The sequence below is a fragment of the Myotis yumanensis genome, unplaced genomic scaffold (genome assembly GCF_028538775.1).
Source record: "Myotis yumanensis isolate MYYU_CA2020_CCGP unplaced genomic scaffold, mMyoYum1.0.hap1 SCAF_10, whole genome shotgun sequence".
Classification (NCBI taxonomy): Eukaryota; Metazoa; Chordata; class Mammalia; order Chiroptera; family Vespertilionidae; genus Myotis; species Myotis yumanensis.
Window position 1 is genome coordinate 62,355,925 of NW_027223761.1, and position 21,043 is coordinate 62,376,967.

A 21,043-nucleotide genomic window follows, 5' to 3' on the forward strand; every position below is an offset into this window, starting at 1 on the left:
GACCAGATTTTAATTAGCTAAAAGGGAGTGGGGGATGGGGAAAATCGTATTCTTGGATGCTGATTTCCTGAAACCTCAAAACAAGCTTATACCCTATAACCTTTTAATAATGGAACTGTTAAGAAAGTGAGTTTAGAATGCATTTAAAAAGTAAGCAATTGACAATAATTTAAGAGGACAAACTTTGCACAGCGGTAGTCCTGAGCTCTTATCCACACAAGCTGCAGGGTGGGGGCCTCTGACTGCTGGCATGTAATCACTTGCTCAGCAACTTTGCTGTAATGGCTTCAAATTGCAGGCCTGAGGAAATGCTCCATAAATAGCTGCTCTTTTTTCTTGTGAAGCCTCTTCATAGACTCAATACAACTCTACTACCAAAAATGGAGGAGTCGCTATGGACCATTTTAAAAAACAAAAATAAAAAGGCAAGAGAACTAGGGATGCTCTGCTAACCATATTACAGATTGTAGAAGTATCAATCACAGTGCTAAAATCGAATTCACTGCTAAAATTCAACGTTTAGTTAACAAATTACAAAGAACTAAATCAGTTTCTTATAATCATTCAATTTCATGAAGAGGAGAAAAAAAACCACCTTGCTTTACAGGCCTTTATTAAAAGAGGTAGATGCTTAGTTTTGAAATTAAATGTTTGAGAATGTCTCAGTAACTCCCAGTGAAGCAGTGATCCTCAAGTGTTCGTTCATTCATAAGCAACCTGGAAACCTAAACAAACACATGTGGTGTGGTCACGGAAAACACTTTTGGGAAGCAGGAAGAACAAACGTGCTAAAATCACTGTGAGTTCTCTCCAACTTCGTTACTTATATTTATACTAGAGACCCAATGCACAAAATTCGTGCAAGAGTAGGCCTTCCTTCTCCCGGCTGCCAGCACTGGCTTCCCTCTGGCAACCAGGACCCGGGCTTCTCTTGCAGCCCCAGCTTTGTCCGGAAGGTCATCTGGAAGGATGTCTGGTCTAATTAGCATATTATACTTTTATTATTATAGATGTATATTATTAAGATAACTTACTAGTCTGTAAATTAATAGAAAATCAATGAATTACCGGTTAATAAAGTCAAATCTATGAGCAATAACAATACAGATTTTCCTCAACTTAATTGAATTCAGGCAGGGAAAGAAAGCAATGTAATTAAATCAAACACAAATAGGTACCAGGAAATACAAGGTTCCATTTCTGCTATATGTCCCATGTGAGTTCATGCCTAAGTTGATCTAAAGATGATGTAAAATGAGGCAATTTTTTTGTAAAATACTAGAGTCAAGTTCTAGAGGACAGTTGCAACTAGAAGTCAATTCAATTCATGGTCTTGAACCATAAATGTAAATTGTAATCCCAAAGTCCATATTTTATCTAACCTATTGAATGGTTTAAAAATAGCTTGACTGATTTGATGGCATCTCAAGAGGAAAACACCTATCAACTTATATTACATTATTCACAAAAAATGAGATTTTACTTCTTAAGAGTACAAACTATTTTCCAGTGACATTATGTTCTACCCTGAGTTTTTTCGTTCCCAGATGATCATTCACCTATTTTGAACATTATTTTAAAAACTTCCCATTTAAGTGTGGTAGACTTAAAAACATGGCCACAATATTTTGCAACTCCTTCCATCAAGAGGCAGAGTTACTCCCCAAACACCCGCCCCCCAATCGGTGCTGACGCTCACTGACAGAATGCAGTAACATGGGACATGCATTTATCCTCTGAAAAGGCTCCCACCGATACGTAAGGAAACCTCTGTGCACACAAGAGGAGAACACAGCAAGAGACAGTGGCCTGCAAGCCAAGATAAGCCTCAGAATAAAACCTACTTTGCTGGCACCTTGATCTTGGACTTCGTAGCCTCCCTAACTGTGAGAAATCCTGGGTGGTTGTTTAAGCCACCCAGTCTGTGGTTTGTTATGGCAGCCCGCTTACTAAGACAACCAGTAACAGTAAATGACCTCCATGTGACTTCCTATAAAACAGAGTTGAAATCTTAACAGCCTAATATGTTTTTGTCGACTATATTCATTTCTTAATTACTAGCATTCCTGAAACTCCTAAACCAAATTAAACTGAGTTTAGGTAAAGAATTCTGACCGCTCTGTGTCCCAGGAAGTTTTACTAATAAATTTAAAATCCTAGAGTGTTTTAAAAGACAAAATTTAGTTTCCACAGTAACTTCTAATGGTGATAAGCGGAGTACCAGATTTGCTTTACAATTTATTTTAATATAATTGATCAACAAACAAGCCCTCAAATACTTACCTGGTTTTGGTAATGTAAAATGGACTAAGCCATCTGATTATGCTTGCCTAAAATAAATTCAAAAGTTTAATTCTAAAAACTCTTTAAGCTCTGGAATAAAATGTTTGCCATCAGTAGCTTTCACAAGCAACTTTAAAAATTAAAAAATTGTAGCTTTTTACACTTATTTTACTATTAATTCAATTGTGCAGTGATATGCAAAACAAAAACAATTCATGTAGTTTATATTCACTTTGCATAACTCTAATAAAATGTACTTGATAAACAAATGAACATTAAGCTAAATTTAAACAGTACCAGAAAAATTAAGTATTCAACTAGCATTTTCTAACAAATAGTGTCAAAAAGTAGCAAACAAAAAAACCTTTAATAGGCTGTAATATCAAAATGAATTTTTAAAATGCATACAGAATACAACTGTATTTGACAATGTTCATAGAATAGATGGTCCTCACTTATGAAACTTTTTTTAAACAGTGAGTAAAACCAAGTTATTTAATTTGATATCAGAACTGTTTTTGTTCTTAATCCTCATCCAAGGATATCTTTTCCATTGCTTTCAAAGAGTGTGGAAGGGAGGGAGAAGGGGAGAGAGAGAAATATAGATGTGACACACTGGTTGGCTGCCTCCCACACTTACCCCAATTCGGGGGCGGGGCGCGAACCCTCAACGGAGATAGTCCAGGAATCAAATTGAACCCAAGACCCTTCAGTATGCAGGCCAACACTCTAATCCAGTGGTTCTCAACCTTCTGGCCCTTTAAATACAGTTCCTCGTGTTGTGACCCAACCATAAAATTATTTTCGTTGCTACTTCATAACTGTAATGTTGCTACTGTTATGAATCGTAATGTAAATATCTGATCTGCAGGATGGTCTTAGGCGACCCCTGTCAAAGGGTCGATTGACCGCCAAAGGGGTCGCGACCCACAGGTTGAGAACCGCTGCTCTAATCACTAAGCAACATAAACCATTTAAAGAACTGGTTTTTTAAATGCCCAATGTGAGAGGGCAGATTTAACTACAACAGCTCATTTTAATGAAGGGAGGAGTCTCTTAAGATACAAATGTCATCCAGGTAGGAAGATCAAAGTCTTTGTTACCAGAAATCCTTTTTGCAGCTCAGTGTTTGCCTCCCCACCTCCTTGACCCACTTTCACTAAATTGAAAATGTTAATTCCATAAGCATAACTTGAGTACCATCTCTTCACCTGAACTCCCATAGTAGTCTACTCAACTGGTACCACTTCTACAACAGAATTTTTTTCCTAAATATTCCCTTCCATGGAAGAGACTTACAATGCCCTCGGTAGAACTGTTATTCATTTATATCTACACAAGTATATATTTTAAAAATAGTTCTACTTATTTGAGTTTAAGAATAACCTCAAACTTATAAAATTAACTCTAGAATACACAAGGTAATAGTATCTTTTTAGCATGAAGTTGCATTGCATTAATTTCAGGGACTGAAGGTATTAATCAGGGTGACTATCAACTAATAGACTGAAATAAATCTGCCAATAAACACATCAAGAGCTACATAAATAAAACTGAACAAAGAGGACAAAATCTATCTTTACTGAGCTTATAATAGTTAGCCTCAACAGGTTCTCCAGTGAGAGACAGCAATGAAAAGGCAAAGATGACTTGAATGAATGGAGTTTTGAGACCCAATTCAATCCATCAATCCACTCCACAGTGTGGGACCAAGTGAATCCTTAAAATAATATCTGTTACATAAAACCCCAAGGTAGGTTTTTATGAAATCAAGCACATACAGTGAGTTTTTAAAAAATAACTAAAAATAAAAGCAGGGAAAAAGAAACTATATCCACATCAATGCAAGTGACCATAACCAAGTAGTTCTTTCTTGAGAAAAATCACCGTTTGAGGGAGTAGAAATAGTAAGGACACTGATAGATAAACTGCAAATTCTTATCTGTAATGTGATGGGCAATAACTGAAAACTTAAGAATAGACAGGTACACAAAGGACATGCTTTGTCTTCAAACAGAGGACAATGATAATAATTTTATATATCATTGTCTGAAAACAGTGATTATATTTTGTCACCCATAGGAGGAGATTTGTACCAGTCCTAACAGGAAAGTCTGCACACCCTCCAGCTGGGAGGGGATAAAAGTGATCCTATTACATCATCTGGAGTCCATCCAAACTACACAATTTCTGAAACATAACCTATATCAGTCTGAACATGTGTAGAGGAAAAACAGAAACATCTGTATTTTAGCCAACTCTTTCCCAGAGGTGGCTGTTGTTGTTGTTTTAATCTTAAAAGTTATCCAGGTGAGCTAGGTAAATTTTAACTGTGACCCTATCGCTGGTAAGTCTTAGTTCCAGGCAGGGTCTCAGAAATCTCCATTTATTTATTTAGCTCATTCACCTTAGCAATTGACTATTTTAACACACTTCCTTACTCTATATAGTTAAAATGTATGGATTTTATTCTACTCCTCCACATTATTCAACCTTTCAATGCCTTTTACAACTCCAAAGTATACTCTTTTTCAGTACCATTTAACCCTTTTCACTGATGGCCCGGGTCTGGTTTTGCATTGGTCACTTAAGATTTTATGTGGTTTTAAAAAGGTTTGCTTCCTCTTTTCCACAAAACATTTCCATATATCTGCTTTTTAACTAATCAAGGCAGAGATCGATGAAAGTAAGTCTGAAGAAATTCAACTAGAGATCATCAACAACAAAGGGTCCTATCCTACCACATCTCAGCCACCCTCTTTGGGTAAAATCTATTTCAACCTAAACCCAGTTTTCATGAAATTCGTAACTACTTACATTTCCATGGTTAGGGTTAGTTTACAGGTAAAGAAAATACTCTTGCCGAAATAATATTGAATCTAAATAGTAATTGAGAAAATGTTAATTTTTTTAAAAAGTGAAAATAAAAGTAAAATTATTATGTAAAATAAAAAGAAAATTCTCTGTATTAACATTATACATTGAAAATGGCCTCCTGAATACAGCACAGGCTACTTTTCTGAGGCATCTATTAAAAGAGCACTTGCCAGGGAAGCAACAATCTATACTAAAGTAAGTCAAGTTATATACCTCGGGGGTTAAACTACACAGTATACCAATAATAACTTAGTCAATTTAGATATGCATATTTTCCTTATCTTATCATCATAAATGTTGATGAAAACTAGACAGAAGGAAGGAGTGTAGGAAGACACATACATGCCAACTAAATAAAGCTGTTTTTCTTTAAAGTCCTACTTTTAAAAGCTATGTATACTAGAAAATGACGTACAGATTTGATTATCTCCATTATCATCTATAAGAATAGGAATTAAGTGTCCAGTCTCTCTGCCTCCTCACACTATTTCAGAATCCAAACCCTCTCAACAAATTTTGTCCAATGCCCAATGCCAACTGCCCTGATGTTAAAGTACTCAGATCGCCCTTAGGAAAATCTAACACATGAAGATGTAAACTAGCAAAACTGACATTAAATGAAACAAATGTACTTGAATTAACCATCTGCCTGGGAAAAGCATTTACTTAAGTATTATTTAAAAAATGATCCTGTAATATTTAAGTCAAATCATATGAAACTGTCTAGCTACTTATTTGGGACTTAGAAAACTGCAACTTTACATACCAAGTCAACCTAATAACCACAAATTGGATTTACTAGTACAAAAATTCAGTCTACATACAACTTTTAAAAACCTATTGCACACTCCCCTCCCTGGCCCAAGGAGATGGGAAATTTTATGTTTCCAAGAAATGGAGCCAGAGGCTCTGGATTCAGACACCTGGCGCAACCAACAGCAGGGATGAAGCCCCACACTCGTCAGCCCTAAAAGACCAGTTTTAGTCTTAACACCCATCACCACCAATGCTCTCTAGAAAAAGGACTGCAGCCTGGTCAGCGTGGCTCAATGGTTGAGCAATGACTTATGAACCAGGAGGTGACAGTTTGATTCCCTGTCAGGGCATCTGCCCAGGTTGCAGGCTGGATCCCCAGCAGGAGGAATGTGCAGGAGACAGCCAATCAGTGATGCTCTCTAGATATTTCTCTCTCTCTCTCTCCCTCCTTCTCCCTTCCTCTCTGAAGTCAATAAAAATATATTTTAAACTGGCCACTACAAGAGAACCTAACTAAGACACTGACAGGCCCCCACAACTTCAGGGCCTGGTTGGTCCCTGACATATCACTGTAGTGAAGCTCACTTGAGACACTTAAAGTAGAAAAAAATTTAAAAAGACACACCTGCTATATCCTCAGAGAAACATTTTATTACTACTTCCATGAAATAAGAACAGCATGTCATTAAAATAACAGCCCTAATCTGTTTAGCTCAGTGGATAGAGCATTAGCCTGTGGACCAAAGGGTCCCAGGTTCGATTCTTGTCAAGGGGACATACCTTGGTTGCAGGCTCCTCCCAGGCCCAGGCCCTGGTGGTGGTGGTTGGGGGGGAGGCATGCAGGAGGCAACCAATCAATGTGTTTCCCTCTGTCTTTCCCTCGAAAAATCAGTGGAAAAATATACTCGGGTGAGAATTAACAAAAAACAAAACAAAAAACCCAAAACAAACGAACAAAGAACACACACGAAGGAACAATGAGCTCACAAAAGGGTCCCTGGAATTATGAATGATAATCACCTTTGGGGAGGAAGGGAGAAGTCAACTGAAAAGTTAAAAATTAAAGTTAAAATCTCCCAGAAAAAATACCAACAGGCTAATAAGTGTAGGAAAAAACGGGGGTAAAGATAAGAAAACAAAAAAAATTATTCTGACTGGTTATTCCAGGTAAAGAGAACAGATAAAACAGACTAGAAGAAATTACACAAGACCTAATTAAAAAAAAATCTTTCCCAGGACCAAAGGAGAATTAGGGCAACTACACTGCAAAATGTTAAGAGGGCCCAGCCAGCATGGCTCAGTGGTTGAGCAACTACCTGAACAGGGTTTCCGGCTAGATCCTCAGGTGGGACATGCAGGAGGCAGCCAATCAATGATTCTGCCATTCATTGATGTTTCTCATCTCTCGCTCCCTCCCTCTCCCTCCTCTCTGAAATCAATAAAAATACATTTTAAAAAAATGTTAAGAGCCACCATTCACATTGAAGAGTTTCCAAACCATGTAATCTTTACAATGAAAAAAGGTACATACCAAGGCACACCATGAAATTTAAGACCACCACCCCCTGCCCAAAGATAAAGAAACAAAAAACAAAAAAACTAAAATCCCCAAGGAAGCCAAATTGGGTTTAAAAGCTCAATAAGAAAACTGGAGGCTAGAATAAAACGATGCATTGATTTTAAAACACCAAGGAAAAATAACTAAATTTAATTCTACAACCAAACTGCCCATCCAATGTTAACAGATAAAGATATTGTTAAACACAAGAGATCTCAGTGACGTTACCTACCAATGTACCTATTTTCTCAGCAAATTCCTGTGGGATAAGCCTACTTAAGCCTACTCTAAGAATGAGAAAAATCAAGAAAGAGAAAAGCAACAAATAAGGTAACCAACCAACAAGAGTGAAGCAGAACCTGCCAGGATGAGAATGAAGAAAAGTCCCAGTGTGAACAACATGAACATGTTATTTTTATAATAAAAAACATACACCTTATTAAAAAGCCATAAAATCTGATACATAGGGGAGGAAAAAGAGGGAGGGAGGGCAGTTTCATTAATATAAAAAACAAAAGAATCTCCATTCATGCTTGTACATTAAAAAAATCCACATTTTACCCTCATCTCCTAGATGGTACGTAGGTTCCTTCCCAAAAGTCAACTCCATATTACAGTCACTTCTGAGTATCTGAGAAGTTAAATTTCGAACAGCTTTCTAATCCACATTTAATTTTGTGAAAGCACATAATAGCACGCTGAAGAAAGTTATCTTTACTCAAAACCCCAAATCAAGTAGTCTATAGTAAGTTTTCAAGAATGTATCAAAAGCACATCTCTCTAAACATACTTACTGGTCAAATAAAGACCTTATTTAAAAACAAACAAAAAAAAACTGCTCACTTTAGGGTAAGTAAGCAATGGCTAGAGGAAGGAAGGAGCTTTTAACAAAAAGAACCTTTCCCACCCCGAAATCAGGACCCAGCTGAAGATTGGTAAGTCCAGTGAAGAGATAGAGAACCACTCTAAAGAGAAGACAGATAATAGAGCTAGCCACAAAAAAGCACTGTAAATATTTGGTGGAAATAAACAGCAGTATTTTAATAGATATCCTTATTTGCATTATTTTGTTAATTTGCAACATTATTCAGAAAAATATCATTTGATGTATTCAAGATTATGATTTGGGGGTAGGGGTGCCTGGGGAGAGGTCAATGGGGGGAAAAGGAGGCATATGTAATACTATATGTAATACTTAAACTATAAAGAAACAAGATTATAATTCTCCTCATGCTAAAAACCAAATGAGAATTAAACTACTGATCACTTTTTCTTGTCTAAAATACTAAAAGAAAGGGGAGGAAAAGGACCTTTGTGATTTATACTAAACTTCTTTGTTTGCTTTTAGAAGGGGTCAAGCCCTACCCAACAGAAGTGTTTCCACTGTGGCAGTACTTGTTCCCAGGAAACTTGGTGCTACAGTACTTGAGCAACCAGAACCATGAAGCAATTCTTCTTCATTAAAAATAGCAAAGCCCCTTTCATGGCTTGAAGTTCTGATTAATCCCAGAATCAGAAGCCCTTTTTGAAAGAACTGCATCACTTAGTAACCGTAGTTATAGAACCACATGGTTCTTTCCACAATGCTACTCAACTATTATTAAACTTTCAAGCCGTAATTAATGGCTAAATTATGCTATTACTGAACGTAGCAAATTAAGTTTGAATAATCTAAGTCTTAATAACTGATTTTTAAAGTGATTTAACTTTGATTTGCCCTAAGCCTAAACTTCACTATGCATTTTGACAGCTAAAAGGTTAGGTTTAGAGGTTACCTCTTCCCCAAAGCCTTAAGGTAAAAGGCAATTCAGAGTTATCTGCGTATCATCATTACTATTTTAGGATGCCAATTTGCATTATTTTTTCTAACTATAAAGTAAAATTTATTTTTCCACATTACTAGTGAGGACTGATCTCCGGATAGCAGTAACATTTTTTCAATGTTTCAATTATTCAAAAACTACTTAGGTTTTTTCCTTAAGAGTTAACATAAGACTTTGAAGGGGGGGATATTTTTTTGAAAGTTATTTTTTAAAGAAAATTAGCCTACCATCTTGTAGCCCATTGAGACTTTGCTGCATTTAAACATCTAGCTTGTTAACTAAACATCTTTTTTAGTTCACACTCAAAATACTCACTATTTTCCCCAGGAAATACATTAATCTCCATGTTCTATTTACTCTGTCACATCCACTATCTTCCAACTGTTTTTCTTCTGCCACTGTATTCAACAGTTCCTCCAGCATTTTTCTGCCTAAATCATTGTGGCACTGCGGCCATTCTTCCCTGAGATGCCCACCCACTGAGCAGAAGCCAGCATTTTTTCTTAGAGCTGAGGGCATACTTTCATCTTCTCTCCCCACTCAACCTCAGCAGCAAGACAAACAGGCAGAGGCTGGCCCTCCCCTCAGATAGGGAAATATTCTGTGATTATAATTTGAATTGGTGTGGGTTTTCTTGCAGCTTAATCAACATTTAATGGCAATATCACAAGCTTTTCACTTTTAAAAGGAAATCATATCAAGTTAACTTGATATAGCAAGAAACAAAACCAACACCCCCCCCAAAAATAACTTTATTCTTTATGAAACTGTTCCTTTTAAAAACATCTAATCTTTATTGTAAGTAACAATACACATTGCATTTGTGTATAGTCTTCTGCAGGGAAGGGTTTGGGAGAAGCATAGATCAAATTATAAAAAGAACAATTTAATTCATCTTTAATTGATACATTTCTAAGGTAGCTTTAATTAAAGCAGTGGAGCATTAACTTCTGAAATAACATAAAGAATCAAAGCATTTATAGTGATCAATAACATCTGTAAGGCAAGTTCACTTAATGTTGTAAAACTGGCTAATTTATATTGCTGTGCAATGTTGAAAATCTCTGAACAAAATACTCTTGGATCAAGATACTCAATATAACTTTTAATCAGATCACAGCCACATGAAACCCTGAGTCTTCAAAGTATGAAAACAATGGCCAGTACTCAGAAAGTGATAAGTAACAGAAATGAAACAAAATGATCTTTTAAAAATTAGAACATTACTAAAACAATGCAAATTTACAAACTTTTAAAATCATTGCATCGGATTTCTTAAATCAAAGTATGAAATCCTATATGGTACATTATATACAAGAAGTTCTTTGTACATGGTAATAGTTACAAGGTATCAGGTTCAATAAAATAAATCTGAGGAAAACATTCCTTGTAACCAGAGATATTACAGAATACTAATTCAGGAAGTTATTCAGCAGCTTATAAAGAAATAGGAAGTTGTTGACCAACTACTTGAAGAACTATTTCCTGTAGGAAAACTGTAAGACAGCTGAAGAAGGCAATACTTTTCAGAGTAATAAAGAGAAATGATTTTTAAAAAATAAAAGCTCAACTTTGAAGAACTTAGTTTTAAACAGTAAATTCAGTATAACAAATATTATACATAATATACAGGCTAAGCTTTTTCTACATACTTCACAATCATACAAGAGCTTAAATATGTATCATTGATAAATGTAGGTAGAATCATCATAATTCACTTTATCACTTGTCAAGCTAAGGCACAAGTCTTTTCCAGAAGATCTCATTAACCTAGGAAGAGCTTTAAAAATCCCAATGGCTGCCTGTCTATAATCCTTCTCCCGTAATTACTCTGCCTTGAAACAAGAAGATGGGCCAATTGACTTCAAAGTCATTCATCTGTGGTTTACAAGGCAACAATTAGTTGCTTCCAAAGTCAACATTTATAAGTTTTCAAACAAATTACATCACCTTCTAAGTTTGGACCTTTTATGATCAGATTTCTTCATGACAAGTATAAATCTCGATAAAGCATATACAGTGGGGCCTTGACTTACGAGTTTAATTCGTTCTGAGACTGCGCTCGTTAAGTAGCTCGCTCGTTAACTCAAATTACTCTGTCAACTCAATGCAAAAAATCAGCGGAGAGACCGCTGGTATCTCAAAAAACTCGTTAGTCGGGACACTCGTAAGTCAAGGCCCCACTGTACTTGGTGTTTGTTTTTTTTAAATCACCTGAGGATATTTTTCCATTGATTTTTAGAGACAATGAAAGAGAAAGGGAAAGACAGAGGAAATATCGATGTGAGAGAAACATCAATTGGTTGCTTCTTGCACACATGCACCCCGTACAGAGCCCGGGCTGAGGAGGAGCCTGCAACTAAGGCCCTTGACTGGAATCGAACCCGGGACCTTTCAGTTGGCAGGCCGATGCTCAATCCACTGAACCAAACAGGCTAGGACTAAATTATATACTTGTAAGTGAAAAGTTTCCAACCTAAAAATATATTGATATAATTTTTCACTAGTTGAAAAATATGCAACTGATTTAAGTTTTCATTCTACATTTAGCTGGCAACAAGAATTTTCTTTAGCCACAAAAGGAAAATATATAAGTATGGATTGCAAAGAGAGCCTGACTTTGAAACATCAAGACTCGGATAAAAATGAACTTTGACAGAAGCAACTTGGCTCCAAAAGCTTCATTCATTATCATCTTTGACTCATAGGACAGATATTAATCATTTACCTGTGCAGTGCAACTCAGAGACAATAATTTCATGGAAGTAGCTAACAACTGCATGTGAACTAATCTTTTCATAACTTTTCTCCAAATTTCATGTTGTTCATAAAGCAGACAATCTTCAGAATAATACCCATCTTCCACATCCAATTTTTAGGGGCCCTCTCAAGAATTCCTGACAGGTATCAGCTAACCCATGATTTTGCCTGCTTTTACTGACCAAGGTCTCTCTCTCAGGGAAAACCTTCTATTTCTGAAAGGAATGATATGAGAAAATTATTCAACTGAGTCAAAAATCCGAATATTTAACAAATAATAAGCCTAGTTTTACTTCCACATGAGTCCCTCAAAAATATTTCCCTCCCCCATTTTTTTTTAATTGAGGTATACATACCTCATTACATACAACATTATTCAGGTGTACAACATGATTCGGCATCTATACATATAAAAGCCTAAGCGACCATCCGACTGTTTGACCTGTGGCTATGACGCACAATGACCACCAGGGGGCAGACGCTCAATGCAGGAGATGCTGAGCTGTGGTGACTAGGCAGCTGCAGTTCTCAGGTGACACACCTGGAACCAGACAGGAGAAAGCCCAATTCCAGGGTATGTCACCCAAGAACCTCCCCGGAGAGCCGGTTTCAGCCTGATCCCTGCAGGCCAGGCTGAGGGACCCCACCGGTGCACAAATCCATGCAATGGGCCTCTAGTTTTTATATATATATTTTGATCTTTTAAATATATATGTATATTGCAAAATGATCACCACTATAGTTAACATCTGTCACCATACATAGTTACAGAATTTTTAAAAATATATTATTATTTATTTCAAAGAGTGAGGAAGAGGGAGAGAGAAACATCAATGATGAGAGAGAGAATCATTGATTGGCTCCCTCTGCACACCCCCACTGGGGATCGCAACCTGGGCTTGTGCCCTTGACTAGAATCGAACCTGGGACCCTTCAGTCTGTAGGCCCACACTCTATTCATTGAGCCAAACTGGCCAGGGCCAGAATTTTTTTTTAACTTTTAAGATTTACTCACTTAGCAACTTTCAAATAATGAAATTCAAAAATTTTGAAGAACAATCATGTTTTCTCTCTTTTTCACAGGTGTTTTTTTTTTCTTTCCCAGGTGAGCTTCTCTCCACTCCTGCAACCATTACTCTTATGGCATAATTTTCATATTACTTGGCCTGGTGTAGCCACCCTGCGGGCCCACTGAAGCGGGGTGCTCAGAGTGATGTGGTATGTGTACATACTCTTCATTAATCCATCTTTATCAAATATCTTTAAGAGAAACACTTCTCATAGGAAGAACCATTGGAGGCTTTAAAAAATAAAATTATAGGACATTTATTTCTGCTCAAAACAAAAGGATTACTCAAAATGAAAATATAGGATGTCACCAATAAGCAATTATTACAAAATACAAAAGACTAAGGAGAGCATAAATGTTCCTCTTTAACCTTATACTTTCAGCGACAGAATCAACCAAAGAAAGAAGGTAAGCAGGCTATTAAGCTGTTTAAAAATCTCCCCAGGTCAGCATGTGACCCAGCAGGGAGAGGTTCGAAAAAGTACAGCCTTTCTTTTTCCGCCTAACAACCTGGTTTGTTTCCACTCCTTTTCCCTTAAAGACACATCCTCACAGCTAGCAGCTCTTTCAATCATTTACTTTGGACGCCTGCTTGAGAAGAAATGATCTTGCTCATGCAGATGAGTTTGCCAGACTTGTGTGTACTTTCCAGTCTCAGGGCCCTTATTGTTCTGGTTGAAACTTGACCCTTTGAAATGGATACCAGGACATCAGAAAACGAATTAAAAGAAGAAAAAAGTTGCAGTAAAGGGAACAAAAACTGTAGACTTTTCAAGATCAAACTTTTTCCTCTGCTCATCCCCTAAATAAGCCTGTCTCTCACAAAAACTGTATCTTACGTTACAAAGTAACATCCTACCCTGAGAGTCAATTAATATAAAATACTAAAGACGCACACAGTAAAACAGTAGCATTAATTGTATTATCTAATCTAATAAATATATGTTACACTTGCCGTAGGAGTAGATTGCCAAGACAGATCTCAATCAAAACAGTTTTTCACTCTATTATCTCAACCTGATTAAATAGTACTAAGTAAACCACTTTTTTAAAACAACAATTTCAGTCTGTAATAATTACTTTTAGAAAACATTTTGTACACACTTAAACAAGCCAATCCAAACAAAAATATTAAGGTCTTATCTATAATTTCAAAGCGAGAGGGGATAGAATTTTATTTTGATTTTTTCAGCTTTGATGAAATTTTACCATTTTGTTAAGCACAGAAAGTCTGATAAAAATAAATAACCTAATGGCCTTGTTTTTACTTTTCCAAAGGAGAGATTCAATTTTGAAGACCTGCTAGTAAGTTTGCCACTAAGAGGTTGTATATTAAACCTAAAAATTCTGTTTCTCTTTATATTCGGGGGGGAGGGATCCTGATAAATCACATAAAACTGCAGCTACATGGTTTGTTATTTCACAATCTAAGATGCTGTAAAATTATAGTCCCAAAGAAGTCCTACTATTTTGTAATTCTTCTTTACCAGTAAAATGTTTATTTAAAAAGATATTAGTACTATACATATTTCGTAAGACTATGTCGGCCCTATCATTCTCACAATTTGAATTTTCTCATGGTATTCTTTCAGTTTTAAGCTAGATTAATCAATAGGTCTGGCACAAACTCAAAATGAGAATATCCTAACTGCCATATGAGATTATTAAAAGGCTCTGAAACAAGAATCAATCAAGCTTTCCAAATTCACCCAAGCTAAATAAGGTATTTAGATAATACCAGACTGGGAGAAAATAATTACGGAAGATTAACTGAACTTGACAGAAATACTAAGTGAAATAAAAAATAAATGGCATTTTAATTCGATACCATTGTAACTGTGTTTTCCAAAATACATTTTCCTTAGAAAACTATGCCCCTCCATATTTTTACTTACTTTAAGAAGTATCTCTGACCGGAAGATGTCTTCGCCATCTCCCAGCCTGCTGGCAGAGGTACATCATCAGGTATTTCAAAAGAAGACTGTCGAAGGTGCTGAGCAGTGGGGGTAGCTGCTGGGCCAGAGACCACTCCTGTGGGGGTCAGTGTCCCAGGGGACACAGCTCCCAGCTGCAGTGAGGCTGGAGAGGAATGAGCTCGAACGTGCTGTGGAGTCAGGGCTCCTGCAGTGCCTGCATCAGTACTGGCCTATAGGAATATTAAAATGAAAATTTAAAAATTGTTTTTAAGTAGTCCCTTTAAATTTCCTAGATAGACTTTCATTGCAACCGAATATCTAAGTACCAAAGGCAAATTTCAACATTTAATATGTGACAGAGAGAAATACAGGTATGCAGATGGGTATTTTTAAAGGTTTTATGTAATTGTAATATGTACTTTTACAAACATTTATAATTTTATTGATGAGCAATCCATTTAAGTGAATTTTCTACCTACTACACATTTGATGTGCTTTCTACATATCTTAAAGACAAATAGTACAGAATGAATGAAACAGCCCTAAAATAATAAATTTTGAATTTTAAAACCTAGTTTCTATAAGGTCAATGAAGTATGGGTGCTTTCCCAAGTTTTAAAATGTTCCAGGTATAAATGTAAGCCAAGGAACATAACTGCAATTTTTTCACTAGCTAATATTTAAGTACGTAGTTAATTTTTTTTCTAAGCTAAGCCCTAAACACATGACAACTGTCATTTTTTTCCTCATCATGGACAAATGCCGTCAGTAAAACAACCATCACAAGTTATGTAACTTTTGATGAATGCAAAAGATTTAGAACTAGCCAAATGTTCTTAAAAGCCACCTAACGAATGAAAATCCAACTATATTATTTGTACCTAGATAATAAAGATGTCAACAGTTCAATTACAATATAACTTAAGAACTTACACATACATGTACATATGAATGAATTTACATCCAATAGTTTGTGGATATTATTTACAACCCATACACTATTCATAATGCAGTTATTTAAATTCCATTATTAGAATTAGGGACTGATTACCAGAAAGTTAGAATTTCCTAGATTCATATATGCAAGGAAGGGAGATTGGAAGCAATCAGAGAGGCATTTATGCCTTAAAGTCATGTACATTTCTGAGTTTCCAATCAGAATATGTTTGAATTAGGAAATCATCAGCAAAAATAAGTCAAACTTACAGATGCACATCGCTTAAGAAGCTTATTAAAAACAAATCTATATTAGACAGTCAGTAGTATAAACCAATAAACTGCTGGATATAAATTCTTGTGCAATTAGGCTTGCAGCGGTTCTCAACCTGTGGGTCGCGACCCCTTTGGCGGTCGAACGACCCTTTTACAGGGGTCGCCTAAGACCATCCTGCATATCAGATATTTACATTACGATTCATAACAGTATCAACATTACAGTTATGAAGTAGCAACGAAAACAATTTTATGGTTGGGTCACAACACGAGGAACTGTATTTAAAGGGCCAGAAGGTTGAGAACCACTGATAGAGTATACTTTTTAGCTGCAATTATTTGGGGGCATATAGGTGTCACAAAATGGGGAATTCAATCTCCTATGTGTATTATGCTTTCAAAACATATTAACTAGCAGCATAGCCCTGTCGTCTGTAGAGTGCAATGCCAACACACATTGGCCCATGAGTCCAGAAACCCACTTCCAGGAGTAAAAGAAAAATGCATAAAGTCTACTTCTGACAAATTGAAGTATTTAGGCAAACGGCTAAATTGTTTTTCCTTTCTCCTTCTTAACCCAGGTTTTTGCCAGCAGGTTAAGTGAGTTTTTCTGAATTCCAAAATCCCTTGGTCTGAGGCAGGAGAACACACAACAGGCTTGCAAGAAGGTGGGGGAGGAATGGGAATGCGAATGGGGCGATAACTCTTCTTCTCAACTCAAGTTACAGCCCAAGTGGACTAACTACATCGCAGAATTTGGAAAACCAATCAACTTTTGGGCAAAGTTCCTAAGCTGAAATTTAGCCTGAAGCAAGTTCTTTTTTTTAAGATGAAGAAACAAAGGAAAAACCTACACTCAACCACTCCACGGGGACCTATGGGGATGTGAGCGCTTTCCTAATAGTTTCACTTCAGCGCCGCAACCAGTGGACCAAGTAATCGAACGCCTGCTGTGTGTGCGCCACAGTCACGCTCACGTCCTCAGTGAGAAACGAAAAGGCAATGGCGAGCCTCGGATTAGTCATCGCTTCCCCAACAGTAACTTTTAATCACAGCTGAACCAGGCAGGCAGGACTCGGCCGATGAGTCAACCTGCCCTGTGTTCTCCGAGGCACCGGAATGCGCGGCGCGGGGCCCGCGCAACGTGCAGATGCGGCTCATTCCGCCGCATTTCGGTGAATCACGGCAAATCACGGTCTACAACCGGGACACCCGCACGTGAGCCTTCCAGGTTCTAGGAGAGCAAGCCCGCCCGCTCGCCCGCGTTCCGGGGAACAAGGGGAAGCGAGCGAGGGGCCAAGGCACCAGCTCCATAAACAACTTCCAGGAAAGTCTGGATCCTGTGATCAGAAAGGGCCGGGGCTGCGAGGACAAGAAACGCTCTCGGGAGCGGGAGGGGGAGGGACAGCCCAAAACCAAGGGGACTTGGTTCCACCCCCCACCCCCTACCCCCGCCCCGCGCGCCCCTAATCAACCCTGGGAAACAAGAGAACAATTATCTGACTCCCCGGGAGGCGGGAGGGGACCGGGGGGCCCCGAGGACAGGGGGCTTTGGGGCTCCACTTCACAAGCGCGGCCGCCGCTGGCAGCGAACCCACTCGGATGCCAGGGGCGCCCCCTCCCCCACGGCGGCGGGGGCGGCGGGAGCGAAGGTGCGGGCGCGGTGGCGGCGGCGGCGGCGCGCGCATTGTGCAGCCCACCGCGGCCGGCGGCTCTCCCCACCCACCCCCCTTCCTTCCTACCACCTCCCCCGCCAGCCCGCCAACCTCCCGGGAACCCCAGGAAGAAAGAAAGAAAGGAAGGAGGGAAGGAGGGAGGGGAAAGCACGCCCCCCGCGGCGGCAACCGCAGAGACCAACTCCGAGCGGAAAAACAAATCTCGGCCCCGGACTCCGGCAGGAGCGGGAGCCGGGCAGCGCGGGGCAGCGCGGCCCAGCGGGCGCCTCCCGCGCCTCCGCTTCCCCGGAGACCCCGCCGCCCCCGCCCCGCTGGGGCTCCCGGCCCCCTCCCGGCCGGGGCTGGCCGCCGCCTCCGAGCGCCCCGGCCCCGGGCCCGCCGGCGGGGAAGGCGCAGCGGGGCGGCGCGCTTACCTGTCGGGAGTGGGACTTGGGCTCCGGCGGCTTGAAGAAGGAGTCCGGCAGCTTCCGGAGCCTCATGGGCACCGTCTGGGGCACGTTGGCCGTCTTGGGGTTCATGACGGCGTTGAAAAGCGCCTCCAGGTCGGTCTCCGAGTCCCCGCGGACGTGCACGATCTGGTGTCCGGCCGGGGGGGCCTGCGGCGCCGCCTGGGACCCCGGGGGTGCCGGCTGCCCGGGCCCGGACGACGGGCCCTGCCCCGGCGGGGGCTGCGCGGGCGGCTGCCCCGGGCCCTGCGGGGCCGACGGAGGCGGCGGCTGCTGCCCGGGATCCATGGTTCCTGCCTCCCCGACGCGCGCCCCGACCAGGCGGACGAGGGCTCCGCCCGGCGCCCCGACTCGACGGGCCCGGGCGCGAGAAGCGGCGCGGGCGGCGGGCGGGCGGTGCTGGGCGGCGGAGCGACGCTCTCCTGCTCTCAGGGCCGGGGGGCTGCGCGGCGGCCCCGCATCCCCCGCCCCGGCGCCTCCGCCCCCGCCCCGCGCCCCGGCTCCACTGGTCTGGCGGCTGCGCCTCGGGAGGGGCGGCGAGGCCGGAGCCGCGGCGCCTGGGAACTGGCTGCCCTGCACTCGGGACGGGCGCGGGACGGCCGGCCGCCTTTCCCCTCCCCTTTTCTCTCCTACTTCCTCTTCTCGCTCCTTCCTTCCTTCCTCCCTTTCTTTTCCCCGCGGCGGCTGCGCCCGACTGAGACAGAAACTCGCCTCCGACGCCAAAACTAAAGTTGAGAGAACCGCCCGCCCGCGCCGCTCGCCGGCCCCGCCTCCTGCCGGCTCTTCCTTCCTCCGCGCGCCCGCCCGCGCCGGATCCCGGGGCCGAGGGCACTTTCCCCCGCGAGCCGCCGCATTCCTTCAGACGCCGCCGCCGCACGTGACCGCCGCCCGGCCCGGCCCGGCCCCCGCGCCCGGGGCTCCCGGCCCGCGCCCTCCGCGGAGGCCCGGCTGCGTTGGACGTCTGGTCCCCGCGGAGGACGCGGCCGCCCTGGGCCGCAGGAAGTCCGGCCCTTCCCGGCCGGTCCCCAGGAAGTGTCCGCAGGGCTTCCAGGTCGCCCCGAGAGGCGAATGGAGGGACAGGGCGCGCGGGGAGGTGTCAGTCCACTCCCCCGCCCGCGCGAGCTCACCCGCAGCCGGCGGAGGGCCGTGCGGGAGGAAAGCCTCGAGGACAGGTCGGGGTTCGGTTGCATACACGTGAACAGGGCCTGGTTTGGAGAAGGGTCCATTCTTTTGAACGGCAACTTGGTTTTTTTCCACTTTGGACTGTGCAAACACCCCCCTTCCCGGGATAAACAGTCTCGGTAATTTGAAGTTTTGAGACTAGATCTGTGACTGATGTCATGCACTTTTTAAAAAAACCCCACCAATGTTGCCTTTTAAAAAAAAAGGGGGGGGGGGACTTTTTTAACACTGAAACTTGAAGCATAGACATGAAATCTCAGCGGGGAAAAAAAAAAGTCAGTGCTTATCGGTTGCGAGGATTCCTCTGTGAACCCGCCCTCATCCTCGAGGGGACGGGAGTCCATCCCCTTATCCCTGCGCCTGGCACAGGGTGGACTCAGGGAATGTCGGCTGAGTGAGGAATGAGAGGCGCTCACCCCAGCCACCTGGTTCTCTAAGTGGCCGTGCGAGGAGTCCATTTGAAATCGTTAAAAGCAAATGAAAAAAAAAAACTTTTTTTAATTCATGCATTCTGATTTTTAAAATAAGCAACTTTATTGAGATATAAACAGGCCACAGGACTCATCCGTTCAAGCAACTCGGTGTTTTTAGCATATTCACAGGATTGTGCAACAGCCCTCTGATTTTAAATCCAGCGACTAGCCCATTCTGAAAGAAGCCTAACTTGTTTTAATGATTTTTGTCTGCAGTGCTAGTGGCGCAGATGTATAAATAGGTTTAAGCAAGAAAAGGTCCCCTGAGCAAAAAGATTATCTTCCTCCAGCCAGGACATGCCCGGGAGAATTCTGAAGAAGGCTCTGTATCACTTGGTGTGTTTGTGGGGGGAGGGGGGGGGGGTGTTCCCGGGAAGAGGCTGCGGGCCCTCCAGATTCTAAAGGAGGGTTCTGCTTGGCCGCTCTGGACCCCAGTTCCAGCTGAAGAAAGGGATTCCCCCTTGTGAAGCCCCCCATGCTCCTTAGGTTTATCTCCACCCCAATACCAAAATGTTAAGTGCATTTAACCATGAGCGTGTAGGTTCTGGAGTTACAGAGATTTGAGTTCAGATCCCACCATTTACTAGCTGTGAGACATTGGACAAGTTACTTATTACCTGTTCTTTCATTTCTTTAACATTGTGGTCACCGGTAAGAACAGCCACTTCATCTGCTGAGGCATTAAATGAGTCAACGGACATAAAATACGTACTTAGCTCAGCTTTTGGCCTATAAGCTCTGCATAAATGTCAGCTGTCATTGTCCAGGTCCACAGTTTACTTCCCATGTAGTGACATGGCCTCTCTTTTGCAGCAACTTCTCCCGCTTCCCCCGGGATCCTGTCGGCAGTCCCTTCCTCTCATGTCCAGTAATCAACCCACACAAAGCCTTTGGGCAGAAAGTATGCATTAAAAACTTCAACTGAAAAACAAACTCGAAGAACCAAAGTGATTACAAACCTGGGGTTGTAATGGAAGCTGTCCCTTAACTAGAGCATTTACAACTATGAACA

At 41.3% G+C, this 21,043-nt stretch overlaps 1 protein-coding gene across 13 annotated transcripts in view; it reads right to left on the reverse strand.

The window, feature by feature from the left end:
- YAP1 (Yes1 associated transcriptional regulator) overlaps positions 1-19,220 on the reverse strand; it is a 128,659-nt gene extending 109,439 nt beyond the window's left edge. For 5 of the 13 annotated variants that reach the window (XM_070425903.1, XM_070425901.1, XM_070425902.1 and 2 more), the window contains exons 1-2: positions 18,344-19,219; positions 15,022-15,272 (exon numbers count right to left, since the gene is read on the reverse strand). In XM_070425903.1, the coding sequence (XP_070282004.1) occupies positions 15,022-15,272; positions 18,344-18,664 (572 nt within the window). In that variant the 5' untranslated portion in view covers positions 18,665-19,219. Of the gene's footprint in view, positions 1-15,021; positions 15,273-18,343 lie in introns of all 13 variants that reach the window. The other 8 variants (XM_070425896.1, XM_070425891.1, XM_070425892.1 and 5 more) reach the window with 4 other exon arrangements.
- Between the last annotated feature and the right edge of the window lie 1,823 nt (positions 19,221-21,043).